Here is a 15,895-nt window from a genome sequence, read left to right as displayed (position 1 = left end):
TTCCCTCTCTCATGCTCTCGTCGAACCCGCTGACCCATTCCTCTACTTCTTCACCTGCTGTGTAGTTTCTTTCTCCTCTCTCTCTCTCTCTCTCTCTCTCTCTCTCTCTCTCTCTCTCTATCTCTCTCCTCTCTCTCTCTCTCTCTCTCTCTCCTCTCTCTCTATCTCTCTCTCTCTCTCTCTCTCTCTCTCGCTCTCTCTCCTCTCTCTCTCTCTCCTCTCTCTCCTATCTCTCTCTCTCTCTCTCTCTCTCTCTCCTCTCTCTCTCTCTCTCTCTCTCTCTCTCTCTCTCTCTCTCTCCATCTCACTGTCTCTCTCTCGCTGCCTTTCTCTCTCTCTCTCTCTCTCTCTCTCTCTCTCTCTCTCTCTCTCTCTCTCTCTCTCTCTCTCTCTCTCTCGCTCGTGCCTCCCTCTCATGGCCCTGTGTATAGTATCAGTGACTCTGGTTGGCAGTGACACATCCCCTGCAGCCATGACACACCCCCAATGGCACAGTTCCTCTCCTCCTCCCCAGAGAAAGTGTGTGTTTTGGACAGAGACTGTGTGAGTGTGTGTTTAGGAGGGAGAGAGAGAGACACACTGTTGGTGTGTGTACTGTATGTGTAAATGTCTTTGTGTGTGTATGTGTGTGTGTGTATTGTATGTGTGTTTCTGAATCTCTCTGTGTGTGTGTGTGTGTGTGTGTGCCTGCTTCCTCTTCCGGATGAGCTGTCATCTCCTCTCTGTGAGCCCTGTGTCTCCAGTCCCTACCCCACCTGCTCCAGATGTGACAGTCTTCCTTCCGTAAGGTCGACAATTAGCCAATTAACACTTCAATAAATGGCTCACACAGCAGGCCCGGGGCTCCACTGGGGGTAGGCCTCTGATCCTGGGCCTCGCCTAGCTCTCTTATCCAGCAGGAAGCTAACAGAGGAGGGCTTTGGTTTCCTCCTCCATTACAGCTTCTCTCCATATGCTCCTTTTAGAGTTTGTTCTTTTGCTACTTGTGCCACTTGTTTTTTTGTCACCTCTCTTGGTTATTTATCAAGCATTCTTTCACAGACCCATGTGTTGTACTTTCTATTTGCTGAATATGTTGATACTTGTTTTGCTGATGAGAGGAAGTGTTTCTTTCACTCCTACATTTTAGGAGTGAATGAATAACAGCATAGTGTTCTCCTGGTCACTAGCAGTTGCAACAGGGGGGATGTTTGTGTTAAAGGAGGGGAGGCCACCCTTACTGGTCTAACTAATGGAGTAATTGTCCTTTGGGCTTACTTTCTCTATCTCTCTCTGTCTCTGTCTCTGTCAATTCAATTAAATTCAAAGGGCTTTATTGGCATGGGAAACATATGTTTACATTGCCAAAGCAAGTGAAATAGATAATAAACAAAATTGAAATAAACAATAAAAAATGTACAGTAAACATTACACTCAAAAAAGTTTCAAAAGAATAGAGACATTTCAAATATCATATTATGTCTATGTGTTGTAACGATGTGCAAATAGTTAAAGTACAAAAGGGAAAATAAATAAACATAAATATGGGTTGTATTTACAATGGTGTTTGTTCTTCACTGGTTGCCCTTTTCTTGTGGCAACAGGTCACAAATCTCGCTGCTGTGATGGCACACTGTGGTATTTCACCCAATAGATATGGGAATTTATAAAAAATTTGATTTGTTTTGGAATTCTTTGTGGGTCTGTGTAATCTGAGGGAAATATGTGTCTCTAATATGGTCATACATTTGGCAGGAGGTTAGGAAGTGCAGCTTAGTTTCCACCTCATTTTGTGGGCAGTGTGCACATAGCCTGTCTTCTCTTGAGAGCCAGGTCTGCCTACGGCTGCCTTTCTCAATAGCAAGGCTATGCTCACTGAGTCTGTACATAGTCAAAGCTTTCCTTAAGTTTGGGTCAGTCACAGTGGTCAGGTATTCTGCCACTGTGTAATCTCTGTTTAGGGCCAAATTGCATTCCAGGTTTTGGAATCGCTTCCTTTTGGTGGTTGTAGAATTTAACGGCTCTTTTCTGGATTTTGATAATTAGCGGGTATCGGCCTAATTCTGCTCTGCATGCATTATTTGGTGTTTTACGTTGTACACAGAGGATGTTTTTGCAGAATTCAGCATGTCTCAGTCTCTCTGTCTCTCTCTCTGTCTCTCTCTCTGTCGCTCTCTCTCTCTGTATCTCTCTATTTGTTTGTGTCCCATGTATGACCTTGGTCCCTGTTTTATTGTACTGTTATCCAGTTGCAGAACCAGGAATTCACTGGGGTAGCTGAGCATTCTTTATTGGGGGTGCTAAAGGGGGTGCTAGGCTTATTCTTGAGGGTGCCCCTCCCTGGAGCCCCTCCCTGGAGCCCCTCCCTGCTGATATCTCCTCTGATGTTCTGGTGTGTTTGCTGCTTCAGAAGCTGCTGGTTGGTGATTTCCCCCATGAACTGGAAGCGGAGGATATGGAAGAGGACGTCCCCAAACGCAAGAACCGCAAGAACCGCGAAGGACGGGTAAGACAAGAGAAACACACAGGAACATACAGCCACCTACCGTACCTGTATTGTTGGCACTGCATAGGGCAACATTTTCCTCTCGCAAATACACAAGTGATATGACTTAATGCACCGTAACATTTGAAATAAACGGGAGAACTGATACTTCAGCTTGCAATTTCATTGCGTGTACAGTGTGTATCCGTGTGAATACCAAAACTGGTTAAACTAAACTTCCTTCTCACATTTCGCTCATATTATAATTTCACTCATCCTGTCTATTTGAAATATTACTGTATTTGAAATGTTACTTTACTTTCACTCATCCTCTCTTTTCTGTTTCAACTTCCCGTTAACACTTTGTTATCTATCAAGAGAAGTAACTTATAGAAAAAACATTAATGGAGGTAAAACAGCCAGTCAACGTATCCCTCTCCCTGAATGAGACAGTCACAGGCTTCCTCCCTCCATCCAGTTCCCTTTACATTTCCGATAGCTAGCTGACTCTCTTGTTTAGTATATAGTACCCACTGCAAGTTATGCAAACTCTAGCCTCTCAAGTAGTGCTATCAATTCCTCATGGAAGCCCTCTCTCTCCTCTCCTGCTGTACTGAGAGGGTGACGGGAAGCATCGGCATCCTTGATCCGTTCTAGCTCCTCTGCTCTGCTCTGGCTGGCTCTCTCCTCTTTTCTTCTCCTCTCCTCTCCTCTCCTCTCCTCTCCTCTCCTCTCCTCTCCTCTCCTCTCCTCTCCTCTCCTCTCCTCTCCTCTCCTCTCTCCTGCCCGCTCCTCTTCTCTCATACTGTCAGCGGTACAGTAGCAGCCGTGCACTGAGTACTAAGGAGCCATCATATTTTTCCTCTCAGCTTTAAAGATAAAACAGATACCAATTCATATCTCAGTTCACTATACTAAATTCATACATTTTGGGATGGAGGGTGGATACAAATCATTATTGTAAGTGTATTAGTAGTGTATGAATCATGTGGGCAATAGATACAATACAATCATGTGGGAATTAGATACAGTACAATAATTTGTGCATTAGATACAGTATACAGTATTTCGATATGCAGTGAGTTATCAGATCGTGTACATGGATGCATTCTAAATAACTCTTATTAGATGAGAAAAACACCTCTCTCTCTCTCCATCTTGTGTGAAGCCTCACTGCAGGCTGTAACACTGTATCTATAATCCAAACAGCCATGTTGTTAATTGGAGCTTGAAGTTCCCTGTTAGGTGTCATCAACCCTGCCTGTCAGGCAAGGGTGATTAGAGAGAGGGGGGCACCTGTTAAAGTAGCAGATGATTATGGTGTGTAGGAGTATGGTGTGCTTGTGTGTGTGTGCTTGTGTGTGTGTGTGTGTGTGTGTGTGTGTGTGTGTGTAGAGTGTGAACTCCGCTCAACCGTCAGTGTTCTCGCTGCAGGCCTGTGGTGTAGGGGGTATGAGGAAGAGACAAGAACCTAGCACCATTGAGGACAGGGACAAGCCGTACGTCTGTGACAGTGAGTATCACACACACACACACACACACACACACACACACATACACACCATGTCTAAGAGCCATAGACAACATTCTTACTGCAGGCTAAACTACACTGGCAAGCATATGGCTGCTGTCTCCACTCTGCACAAAGCAAGCAATTATCTCACTGCCAATGTTATGAGGACAACTTCTCTAGTGGAAATGAGTCTGCTAGAGCAACAAGCGCTAACGGAACACTATAGAGCAATCTATAGAGCAATATTCAAACTAAAACGGTGACATGGCATTAGCTAGTGATGGATACAGCATTCATTAATTGTGAGTGTATCTATTGTCAGTGAAGCACAATTGCATTCACTCATATCTTTTACTGATAGATATGGTACAGATACAGTATGTCATGATGATTGTATTGGGCTACATTTAGTTCTGTCTCTTGATTTTGCTTGTGTGGTTGTGTTCCAGTCTGTGGGAAGCGCTATAAGAACCGCCCGGGCCTGAGCTACCACTACACCCACACACACCTAGCGGACGAGGAGGGAGAGGAGGACTCTGAGCGCCACACCCTGCCCTTCCAGCGCAAGAACAACCACAAGCGTGAGTCCCTATGCTACAGTATGCTCTATGCTTTACCCTAAGGCTGGCTGCTGCACTATGCCATATACCCTCATGTCAAAGTGACCAGATCTAGATGCAGTATCCTACAGAATGTTACTGAACAGCAACTTGCACATTTCCTTTGTAGCGCACACTGTGTGAAGTACAGACTAATGTATAATGTAGTAGCATTTATGTCTGTCTGTCTGTCTGCATGCCTGTCTGTCTGTAATGCTGTTTGATTAGCATGGCCCTGAATTGGACGGTGTTAATTGGCTGAACAGGGACACTGAGAGGAAGGGTGGCAGGAGGGGGATCTGTTTTGTTCCCCTCTCTCCCCCAGCATGTTCCATGTCTGAGGCTGGCAATTTACAGTGCACTGAGAGAGGTTGCATCCCAAATGGCACTTTGTAGGGAATAGGGTGTCTTTTGGGATGCCGACAGAGACACACAGCTGTAGTCGTCCCCACATCAATGTCCTTGTAGAAAAATACCCATTTACCTCCTAGAGTTAATTGGCTGAGCGCTGTTTTAAATTGGCCTGTCTTAGTGGATTGTCCGTCAATGGGTCCTGGTGCTGATGCCTCTGTGTGTGTGTGTGTGTGTGTGTGTGTGTGTGTGTGTGTGTGCTGCAGTTGTAGGACTCTGCAGGGTGAAAGAGAAGAGAATGGCTGCATTAGAGAGGTTTAATATCCTCCTCTCTTCTCCTCCTGCTACAAACATGCAGGCACACGCGCTTGTTCACACACACACACACACACACACACACACACACACACACACACACACACACACACACACACACACACACACACACACACACACACACACACACACACCAATACATACATGCACAAAACTCAATCTACTTGTGAAATGAAAATAAAAGCCTATTGTGTGTGTGTGTCTGCATGTGCGTTTGTGTGTGCGTGTTTCTATCTTATGGTTTTCCCAATATAATAAGTGTCAAGTTGCAGATGTACCCCCTCCTTTATATTACACCATATATAATCATATTAATATGAATGGTTATAATGAAACTGGTCCATACATTATTCACGTAATATTCTTCCTAAAAGATGTCTAGACTAGAGTCTGTAAGCCTGGTGCACCCAAAAACTATCTTTTGGTATTTGGTTCATTCGGTCCATTGTTGATATAGTCCCATGTTTTTGCAGGTCAGCAATCAACTTTAAATTATATATACGTTTCAAAATGCAGAAACCGAGTGTGGAAGATCGCTGAAATCCAAAGTCTCTTTCTTCTCTTTTATTTTGTTATTTTACCCCCATCATTCTCTCCCTCTCCTTTTTTCATCAGTTTGATAAATTACAGATTATTCCACTAGGAGATGAGATTCTCTCTCTCTCTCTCTCTCTCTCTCTCTCTCTCTCTCTCTCTCTCTCTCTCTCTCGCTCTATCTCTCTATCTCTCTCTCTCTCTTTCTCATTCTCTACCTATTTTCTCCCTCACTCTTCATCGCCAGTTTACCATGCTTTCTTTCTTTCCTTTCCCTCTTCTCTCTGAATCTCTCTCTCCATTTCTTTCTCTCCTTATCTCCCTCTCTCTACTTTTGTCTTATGATTTATCCATCGCTTGTTTTTTTCCTTCATTTTTTCTGTATTTATTTCCATTGCAGGAGTGGAAGCCGATTGTTAAAATGAACTGCAGCATTAAAATTCATGGCTGCCTCTCAATTTTTTTTTCTTCATAAAGTGAGAGAGGCAGGAGTGGGGGCTGGTTTTGGGCATTGATGTGATGGGGGAGGAGGGAGGGGTGTTTACTTTAGAGGTCGGCCCTCTGGTGTGCACCTGAAAATTGGTTTTGTGAGCAGAAAGAGTCAAGCCAGTTCTCGTTAAGTCCTCTCCCCAAATCAGAATTGAGATTCCGAGTCTGGTTTATCTGGAAGGACAGACGGTCGGAGGAGTGAGATCAGGAGGGGAGATGGAGGGATGGAGGGGGTAACATGTAATTGAGCCCTTTGAAGGTCAGCGTCCTTTTGTTCCTGTTGTTCTTTTTCTATATTTATTTATTTTTAATTCTTGCCTAGTTTCACCTCGCTCACAAAATGGCTTCACTCGCCTTGCTCCGCCAGTGTGAGAAGGAATCATTGTGATCAGCTATAAGGACAAAATTAATTATGTATCAAACCTAAAATGGCGTCCTGGCTGTCTCTGTTCCCTCTTTCTCTTTCTCTCTCTCTCTCTCGCTCTCTCTCTCTCTCTCTCTCTCTCTCTCTGTGTGTGGGGTAGGATACAATATGTGGAATAGATCTGTGGAGTGGTGGTTGGTTCTGTTCCAGCAGATTCACATGTGATGAAAGTCCTGCAGTAAGAAAGAGAGGGTGGTCGTTTAATGATGGTCTGGTGACAGTGGAGGGCCTGTGTCACTGTGTCATTGTAGGGACGGCGAAGATTCAGGCAGCTGCACAGCCACTATAGAAGATCTAGTCTAGAGAGCCCAGTTAAATTGTATGTAATTGTTGCAATATTTTGTGAGTGGGCAGCATATACTATCATCCAAAATTGACATGTTGAATTATTTTGCCATATAAAATTATTGTATAATGCGCTAATGTGGACAGTTTGTGTTACTACCATACACAAACTCGCATTTTCACCTCATACAATTTAGAGATTTTTTATAACCTCAGATTGGTGATGTTAATATACAAGTTTATAGTCATCAAGATGACACTAAATCAATTGCTTGAAACAGATTAATATCTTTGGTTTGGTATGGTTGATTTGATCATACGCACCTGTCCGTCGCAGGGCTTAGAACGCAGTTGTGAAATTCAAATTGAAATGGCAAGGGAAAATTGAGGCGCTCTCTTTATAAAAGCTGCTGGCCACAAACAAATACACAGATTTTACATTCAAGCTATCACTGAAATAAGAGCCAACCCCTGTCACTATTTAGACTTACCCGTGGAGAGATGATTCGTTAAAATTATTCTTCTGCGTATTGGCAATCTAACGTAAGCATTGTCCCACAAGGTGATGAGTTGATAAATACAGGTTCTCATCTATCGACAGGTATATCTAGTATTCCCAAGTAAATTGTGGTACATGTAGCAGCAGCGAATTGTCCCAGTTCCATTGATTTCCATACTAGATTAACGTGAGTGATTCATCTGTGCACGCTATTGATTACAGTAGAACAAGCAAATCAATTTCAATCTGGAATGACCGCTTGGTAAATTTGATGCATCAGCAGTTTTTAAGGTACTAATTTAGCAAAATACAAGTAATCTGAACTCAAGTAATTGTATGTATTAGTCTTCAACATATCACAACTTATTTCAGCATATTGATTATGAATTTATTTGGACATTTAAAACCGGTGTTTTGACACTCGGCTATATATAAAAACTAGGAAGCAGCAACAGTATAATTTTCAACGTATGTTTTAGTAATATAAATTGTACTTTTAACGTAATTTTTTCGACATTAATCAACTTAATCAGGTAAAAACTACTAAATGAACCCCAATAACATGCTATGATTTATTTGACTTTGATGGTATTAGTGAAATCGTGAAAATGATTTTGTCCTGGCTAGTCATTGTGTCTGTACTATAACAGACAGGTACAGAACAGAGTAGCCTTTAGAGGAGACTGAGTAGAGATACAGGCTGGGTTCAGAGAGAGAGGACAGGGGTGGTGGGGGCAGGGCAGTACATTCACGACCCACGGACCCTGAACATACAACACACACTACCTGAACAAACTACATGATCAGCACACTACACCACTACAAATACAGAAAATGTATACTGTACCTAACCATATAAAATAAAGGTAAACATGGTCCAAGTGACAACCAGCTTATGGGGCAGTTTTCCGCACAAAGATTAAGCCGAATCCTGGACTAAAAAAGCATTTTCAATGGAGATTCACTATTGAGTTTGCTTTTTAGTCCAGGACTAGGCTTAATCTATCTCCGGGAAAATGCCCCTATGAGTTTACCTGACTTTAGATTCTATAGTCTAGCTCAAACGACGATCTGTTTAGGTGTAGTCAGTCCCAGTTGCTCCGTCCCTTGCTTGCTGTAACCGGGGCTGGGACTTTGTCTACCAGATTGCCCCACCATGGTAATGAATGATGTCTCTTATTAGAGTGCAGACCATTCTGGGCTTTACCAAGTTAATTATTCAACCCCAACCATCACCTTTAGCTGTTATTTTGGTCTGGTTTCTTCCTGAACTTTCCACATGCCTGTGTTGCTGGTGCCAGTGCCGGTACAGTAGCTTCCTCCATAGCCAGACCAGCTCACGCTGCCTTCCGCCCCGTCACTGCACTGCCTCCTCTACCGCAACAAAGCAGGAAGAGAAACGGCTGTTGCCTAGCAATCCGGTTGCTATAGTGACAGGCTGGGCTCCCTCCTAAAGAGTATGTTGTTATGTACATTGAGGAGGGAGGGGAAGAGGGGAGGGAGGGGGGAGTGAAGTTTGGCATTGGAGGGGTTGAAATGGGAGGGGGCAGAGGAGTTAAAGGCAACAGAAAGATGAAAGAGAGAGAGAGTGAAAGAAGGAGAGTGAGAGTAAAGAATTCTCTTTATGATTTATCATATATATTACCCCAGACAGGGAAAAGGCAGGCTGATATCGCACTGCTTCATTTGGTATTCCGTATTAACAGAGGAGAGGCTTGCTGGGTTAGGATTGGATCCTCAGTCATTTGGCCATCTTACTATAACCCCCCCACCTTCTGCTCATGAAAACATATCAGTCTGTCTGTCTGAGCTTAGACACACACACACACACACCACACACACACACTATCTTTCTAGGATGTCTTATATGTACTGTACTGTATACCTGTGTCTAAATTCCAGCGTTTCCTCAGTATTGATTTGGCTGGTCAGACAATAGGGAGTTTAGGGGCATTTTAACAGGATTACAGAGTCACATGGGGGAAAGTATAGAACTGTTCTACCTCCACAAAAAAGGATTCATATTTGCATTTTTCTGAGCATCAAACATACATTCCTGTAACACCCTGGCTCTGGGACTCTATATGTTGAGCCAGGGTGTGTTCTTTCTATGTGGTGTATTTCTATGTTGGGAGTTCTAGTTTGTTTATTTCTATGTTGGCCTGAGTGACTCCCAATCAGAGGCAACGAGTGTCAGCTTTTGGCTGGTTGTCTCTGATTGGGAGCCATATTTAAACTGTCTGTTTTTCCCTTTGTGTTTGTGGGTTCTTGTTCCGTGTTGGTCTATGTTACCTAGGACGTTACGAGTCGTTTGTTGTTTTTGTTTACTGTCCGTGTTTATCGCTAATGATAAATAAACATGTTCGTTCATCACGCTGCGCCTTGGTCCTCCTCTCTTAACGACGATCGTGACAATTCCAGTTGGCACAGGGGTGTGTGTGTGTGTATGAATATATACACTACTGGTAAAATGTTTTAGAACACCTACTCATTCAAGGGTTTTTCTTTATTTTGACTAATTTCTACATTGTAGAATAATAGTGAAGACATCAAAACGATGAAAGAACACATATGAAATCATGTAGTAACCAAAAAAATTGTTAAACAAATCAACATATATTTTATATTTGAGATTCTTCAAATAGTCACCCTTTGCCTTGATGACAGCTTTGCACACTCTTGGCATTCTCTCAACCAGCTTCATGAGGTAGTCACCTGGAATGCATTTCAATTAACAGGTGTGACTTCTTAAAAGTTAATTTGTGGTATTTCTTTCCTTCTTAATGCGTTTGAGCCAATCAGTTGTGTTGTGGTAGACCAAGGTAGGGGTGGTATACAGAAGATAGCCCTATTTGGCAAAAGACCAAGTCCATATTATGGCAAGAACAGCTCAAATAAGCAAAGAGAAATGACAGTCCATCATTACTTTAAGACATGAAGGTCAGTCAATATGGACAATTTCAAGAACTTTGAAAGTTTCTTCAAGTGCAGTCGCAAAAACCATCAAACGCTATGATGAAACTGGCTCTCATGAGGACTGCCACAGGAATGGAAGACCCAGAGTTACCTCTGCTGCAGAGGATAAGTTCATTAGAGTTACCAGCCTCAGAAATTGCAGCCCAAATAAATGCTTCACAGTTCAAGTAACAGACACATCTCAACATCAACTGTTCAGAGGAGACTGTGTGAATCAGGCCTTCATGGTCGAATTGCTGCAAAGAAACCACTACTAAAGGACACCAATAAGAAGAAAAGACTTGCTTGGGCCAAGAAGCACGAGCAATGGAGATTAGACAGGTTTAAATTGGGCCTTTGGTCTGGAGTCCAGATTGGAGGTTTTTGGTTCCAAACGCTGTGTCTTTGTGAGACGCAGTGTGGGTGAACGGATGAGTTCCGCATGTGTAGTTCCCACTGTAAAGCATGGAGGAGGAGGTGATATGGTGTGGGGGTGCTTTGCTGGTGACACTGTCTGTGATTTATTTAGAATTCAAGGCACACTTAACCAGCATGGCTACCACAGCATTCTGCAGCGATACACCATCCCATCTGGTTTGGGCTTAGTGGGACTATCATTTGTTTTTCAACAGGACAATGACCCAACACACCTCCAGGCTGTGTAAGGGCTATTTTACCAAGAACGAAAGGGATGGAGTGCTGCATCAGATGACCGGGCCTCCACAATCCCCCGACCTCAACCAAATTGAGATGGTTTGGGATGAGTCAGACCGCAGAGTGGAAAAGGAAAAGCAAACAATTGCTCAGCATGTGGGAACTCCTCAGCATGTGGGAACTCCTTCAAGACTGTTGTAAAAGCATTCCAGGTGAAGCTGGTTGAGAGAATGCCAAGCTATCATCAAGGCAAAGGGTGGCTATTTGAAGAATCTCAAATATAAAATATATTTTGATTTGTTTAAAACTGTTTTGGTTACTATATGATTCCATATGTGTTATTTAATAGTTTTGATGTTTTCACTATTATTCTACAATGTAGAAAATAGTAAAAATATAGAAAATCCCTTGAAGGAGTAGGTGTTCTAAAACTTTTGACTGGTAGTGTATGTGTGTGTATGTGTGTATATGCATGTGTGTGTATGTACAGTGCATTCGGAAACTATTCAGACCCCTTGACTTTCTCCACATTTTGTTACATTACAGCCTTATTCTAAAATTGATTAAATTGTTTTTCCCCTCATCAATCTACACACAATACCCCATAATGACAAAGAAGAAACAGGTTTTTAGAAATGTTTGCAAAAGCTGAAATATCACATTTACATACGTATTCAGACCCTTTACTCAGTACTGTGTTAAATCACTTTTGGCAGCGATTACAGCCTCGAGTCTTCTTGGATGTTGTCACAACTTCCTCCGAAGCTGCCTCTCCTCCTTGTTCGGGCAGGCTTCGGCGTTCGTTGTCACTGGCCTTCTAGCCACTGCCGCTCCATATCTCATCATTCCATTTGTCTTGTCTTGTCAGTTACACACACCTGGTTCATATTCCCCTCATTAGTACATGTATCAGTGTTCCCTCTGCCCCCTTGTCCTTGTGGGTGATTGTTTCATGTGAGATGAGTGGAGCTCGGTGGAGCTACCTGTATTTTGTATTGCCGGGGTATATTTTCCCCGTATGCCTGTATTTGTTCCAGTGCGCCTGTTTTGCGCACTGGACTGTTGACGCTATCCAGCGTAACTGTGTACTACGGAATAAACTCCTCTGTATTCTGTGATTTACCCTCCTGCGCCTGACTCCTTCAAATCACACACTCACAGAATCACCCACCCGCTATGGAGTCAGCGGGAGAGGAACGCATGCCTGGAGTCGTGGTGCGGGTCCAGGAGCATTCAACGATGCTAGCCAGCTTGGGAGAAGCGATGGATCGGGTTCTTCAGATCATCCAATGCCTGGAGAGGACAGGACCCGATCTGTCGAGACCAGCTGGGCAACCAGATCCAGCCACACACACCCCAGCACCCAAGAGGGATCCATATATCCCGACCACAGGAGTTCGACGGGACAGCTGCTCTCTGCCAAGGATTCCTCCTCCAACTGGAGCTCTACTTCTCCAGCATCAGGCCGGCACCCTCGGAATGGGAGTAGGTGTCCGCCCTTGTTTCCTGCCTCTCGGGGAAAGCCCTGTAGTGGGCCAACGCGGTCTGGAATGAAGGAGGAGCCGCGTTGGAAAACTTTGGGGAGTTTGCTCGCCTCTTTCGGGCTGTCTTCGTTCACCCGCCCGAGAGGCGGGCGAGCGGCTAGTCCACCTGAGGCAGGGGACGAGGACTGTGCAGGACTTCGCCTTGGAGCTCCGGACTCTAGCAGCTGGGTCCGGGTGGAACTAGCGGCCCTTATCGACCACTTCCGGTGCCATCTGCGGGAGGACTTCCGAAGGGAGCTAGCCTGCCGGGACACCATGTTGTCCTTCAACAAACTGGTGGACATGGCCATTCGTTTGGACAACCTGCTGGCAGCCAGAGGACGTCCTGGAGGGGGTCTGCCCATTCCCACCCCGGCTGACTCGGATCCCGAGCTGATGGAGCTGGGTGGAACCGTTATCCGAGAGAGCGGAGGATGACAGCGCCAGTGCCACTCTGGTGGCATGAAGGGACATTACACCGCACATTGTCGTCAGCGTTCTTTTGGGTCTGGAGGCGGCAGGCAGGGCACTCTCGCATCACCCCAGGTATCGAACGCCCACACTCGTTCAGAGCCCTCTGCTGCGCACTGTACCCTACCCATCTACTTTCCTGATCACATGGTAGTTCCCCAGTGTAAGGCGCTAGTCGATTCAGGCGCAGCTGGGAACTTTATGGACAGGGCATTCTCACACAGTCTAGGCATTTCATTGGTTCCCCTATCCATTCCACTCCCCATCAGAGCACTTGATAGTCGACCATTAGGGTCCGGGTTTGTTCGGGAAGTTACAGCACCAGTCACCATGATTACCCACGAGACTCATTGCGAGCAAGTCACTTTTTTTTATTATTGAGTCTCCTGCTTTCCCTGTGGTATTAGGTATCCCGTGGTTAGCACTCCACAACCCCACCTTCTCATGGCCGCAGAGGGTTCTCACGGGGTGGTCGCGAGAGTGTCAGGGTAGGTGTCTAGGTGTTTCCATTGGTGCAACCCCGGTGGAAAGTCCAGACAGTACCTCCACCTCGATTTGGCGCACGCGTTTTCTAAAACGCAGGCGACCAAGTTACCACCTCATCGGGTGGGGGATTGCGCAATAAACCTCCGGGTAGACGCTGTGTCTCCCAGGAGTCAGGTGTATCCCCTGTCACAGGCTGAAACGGAGGCTATGGAAACATACGTCACCGCGCCAAGGGTATATACAGTGGGGAGAACAAGTATTTTATACACTGCCGATTTTGCAGGTTTTCCTACTTACAAAGCATGTAGAGGTCTGTAATTTTTTATCATATGTACACTTCAACTGTGAGAGACGGAATCTAAAACAAAAATCCAGAAAATCACATTGTATGATCTTTAAGTAATTAATTTGCATTTTATTGCATGACATAAGTATTTGATACATCAGAAAAGCAGAACTTAATATTTGGTACAGAAACCTTTGTTTGCAATTACTTGACCAGGTTTGCACACACTGCAGCAGGGATTTTGGCCCACTCCTCCATACAGACCTTCTCCAGATCCTTCAGGTTTCGGGGCTGTCGCTGGGCAATACGGACTATCAGCTCCCTCCAAAGATTTTCTATTGGGTTCAGGTCTGGAGACTGGCTAGGCCACTCCAGGACCTTGAGATGCTTCTTACGGAGCCACTCCTTAGTTGCCCTGGCTGTGTGTTTCGGGTCGTTGTCATGCTGGAAGACCCAGCCACGACCCATCTTCAATGCTCTTACTGATGGAAGGAGGTTGTTGGCCAAGATCTCGCGATACATGGCCCCATCCATCCTCCCCTCAATACGGTGCAGTCGTCCTGTCCCCTTTGCAGAAAAGCATCCCCAAATAATGATGTTTCCACCTCCATGCTTCACGGTTGGGATGGTGTTCTTGGGGTTGTACTCATCCTTCTTCTTCCTCCAAACACGGCGAGTGGAGTTTAGACCAAAAGCTCTATTTTTGTCTCATCAGACCACATGACCTTCTCCCATTCCTCCTCTGGATCATCCAGATGGTCATTGGCAAACTTCAGACGGGCCTGGACATGCGCTGGCTTGAGCAGGGGGACCTTGCGTGCGCTGCAGGATTTTAATCCATGACGGCGTAGTGTGTTACTAATGGTTTTCTTTGAGACTGTGGTCCCAGCTCTCTTCAGGTCATTGACCAGGTCCTGCCGTGTAGTTCTGGGCTGATCCCTCACCTTCCTCATGATCATTGATGCCCCACGAGGTGAGATCTTGCATGGAGCCCCAGACCGAGGGTGATTGACCGTCATCTTGAACTTCTTCCATTTTCTAATAATTGCGCCAACAGTTGTTGCCTTCTCACCAAGCTGCTTGCCTATTGTCCTGTAGCCCATCCCAGCCTTGTGCAGGTCTACAATTTTATCCCTGATGTCCTTACACAGCTCTCTGGTCTTGGCCATTGTGGAGAGGTTGGAGTCTGTTTGATTGAGTGTGTGGACAGGTGTCTTTTATACAGGTAACGAGTTCAAACAGGTGCAGTTAATACAGGTAATGAGTGGAGAACAGGAGGGCTTCTTAAAGAAAAACTGACAGGTCTGTGAGAGCCGGAATTCTTACTGGTTGGTAGGTGATCAAATACTTATGTCATGCAATAAAATGCAAATTAATTACTTAAAAATCATACAATGTGATTTTCTGGATTTTTGTTTTAGATTCCGTCTCTCACAGTTGAAGTGTACCTATGATAAAAATGACAGACCTCTACATGCTTTGTAAGTAGGAAACCCTGCAAAATCGACAGTGTATCAAATACTTGTTCTCCCTACTGTACGTCCCTCCACTTCACCCGCTTCCTCAAGGCGGTCTGCGCCCTTGCATTGATTATCGACCACTGAACAAGGAGACGATAAGATTTAGTTATCCTCTCCCCCTCATTCCTTCAGTGATCGAGTCAATGCATGGGGCGCGCTTCTTCACCAAATTAGATCTCAGGAGTGCGTACAACCTGGTGCGTATCCGAAAGGGGGATGAGTGGAAGACAGCATTCAGCACAACCACGGGGCATTATGAATACCTGGTGATGCCCTACGGTTTGATGAATGCTCCATCCGTCTTCCAGTCCTTTGTGAACGAGGTGTTTCAGGACATGCTTGGTCGCGGTGTAGTGGTTTACATCGATGACATTCTGGTGTATTCCACTACGCGCCGAGCATGTGTCCCTGGTTCGCAAAGTGCTGGCCCGACTGTTGGAAAATGACCTTTATGCCAAGGCAGAGAAGTGTATGTTTTTCCAGCAGTCCGTCAACTTCCTCGGATA

At 44.9% G+C, this 15,895-nt stretch overlaps 1 protein-coding gene across 1 annotated transcript in view; it reads left to right on the top strand.

Annotated features, from left to right (window-relative positions):
• Positions 1-15,895, top strand: part of LOC121563782 (zinc finger protein neuro-d4) — a 54,069-nt gene that overhangs the window by 15,334 nt on the left and 22,840 nt on the right. The window contains exons 6-8 of the mRNA XM_041875502.2: positions 2,390-2,485; positions 3,899-3,977; positions 4,427-4,558. Coding sequence (XP_041731436.1) covers positions 2,390-2,485; positions 3,899-3,977; positions 4,427-4,558 — 307 coding nt within the window. The remainder of the gene's footprint in view (positions 1-2,389; positions 2,486-3,898; positions 3,978-4,426; positions 4,559-15,895) is intronic.

This window comes from Coregonus clupeaformis, chromosome 5, assembly GCF_020615455.1.
Source record: "Coregonus clupeaformis isolate EN_2021a chromosome 5, ASM2061545v1, whole genome shotgun sequence".
In the NCBI taxonomy this organism is placed as follows: domain Eukaryota; kingdom Metazoa; phylum Chordata; class Actinopteri; order Salmoniformes; family Salmonidae; genus Coregonus; species Coregonus clupeaformis.
The sequence above is the reverse complement of the archived record's forward strand: the minus strand, read 5'-3'. Positions and strand labels throughout refer to the sequence as shown.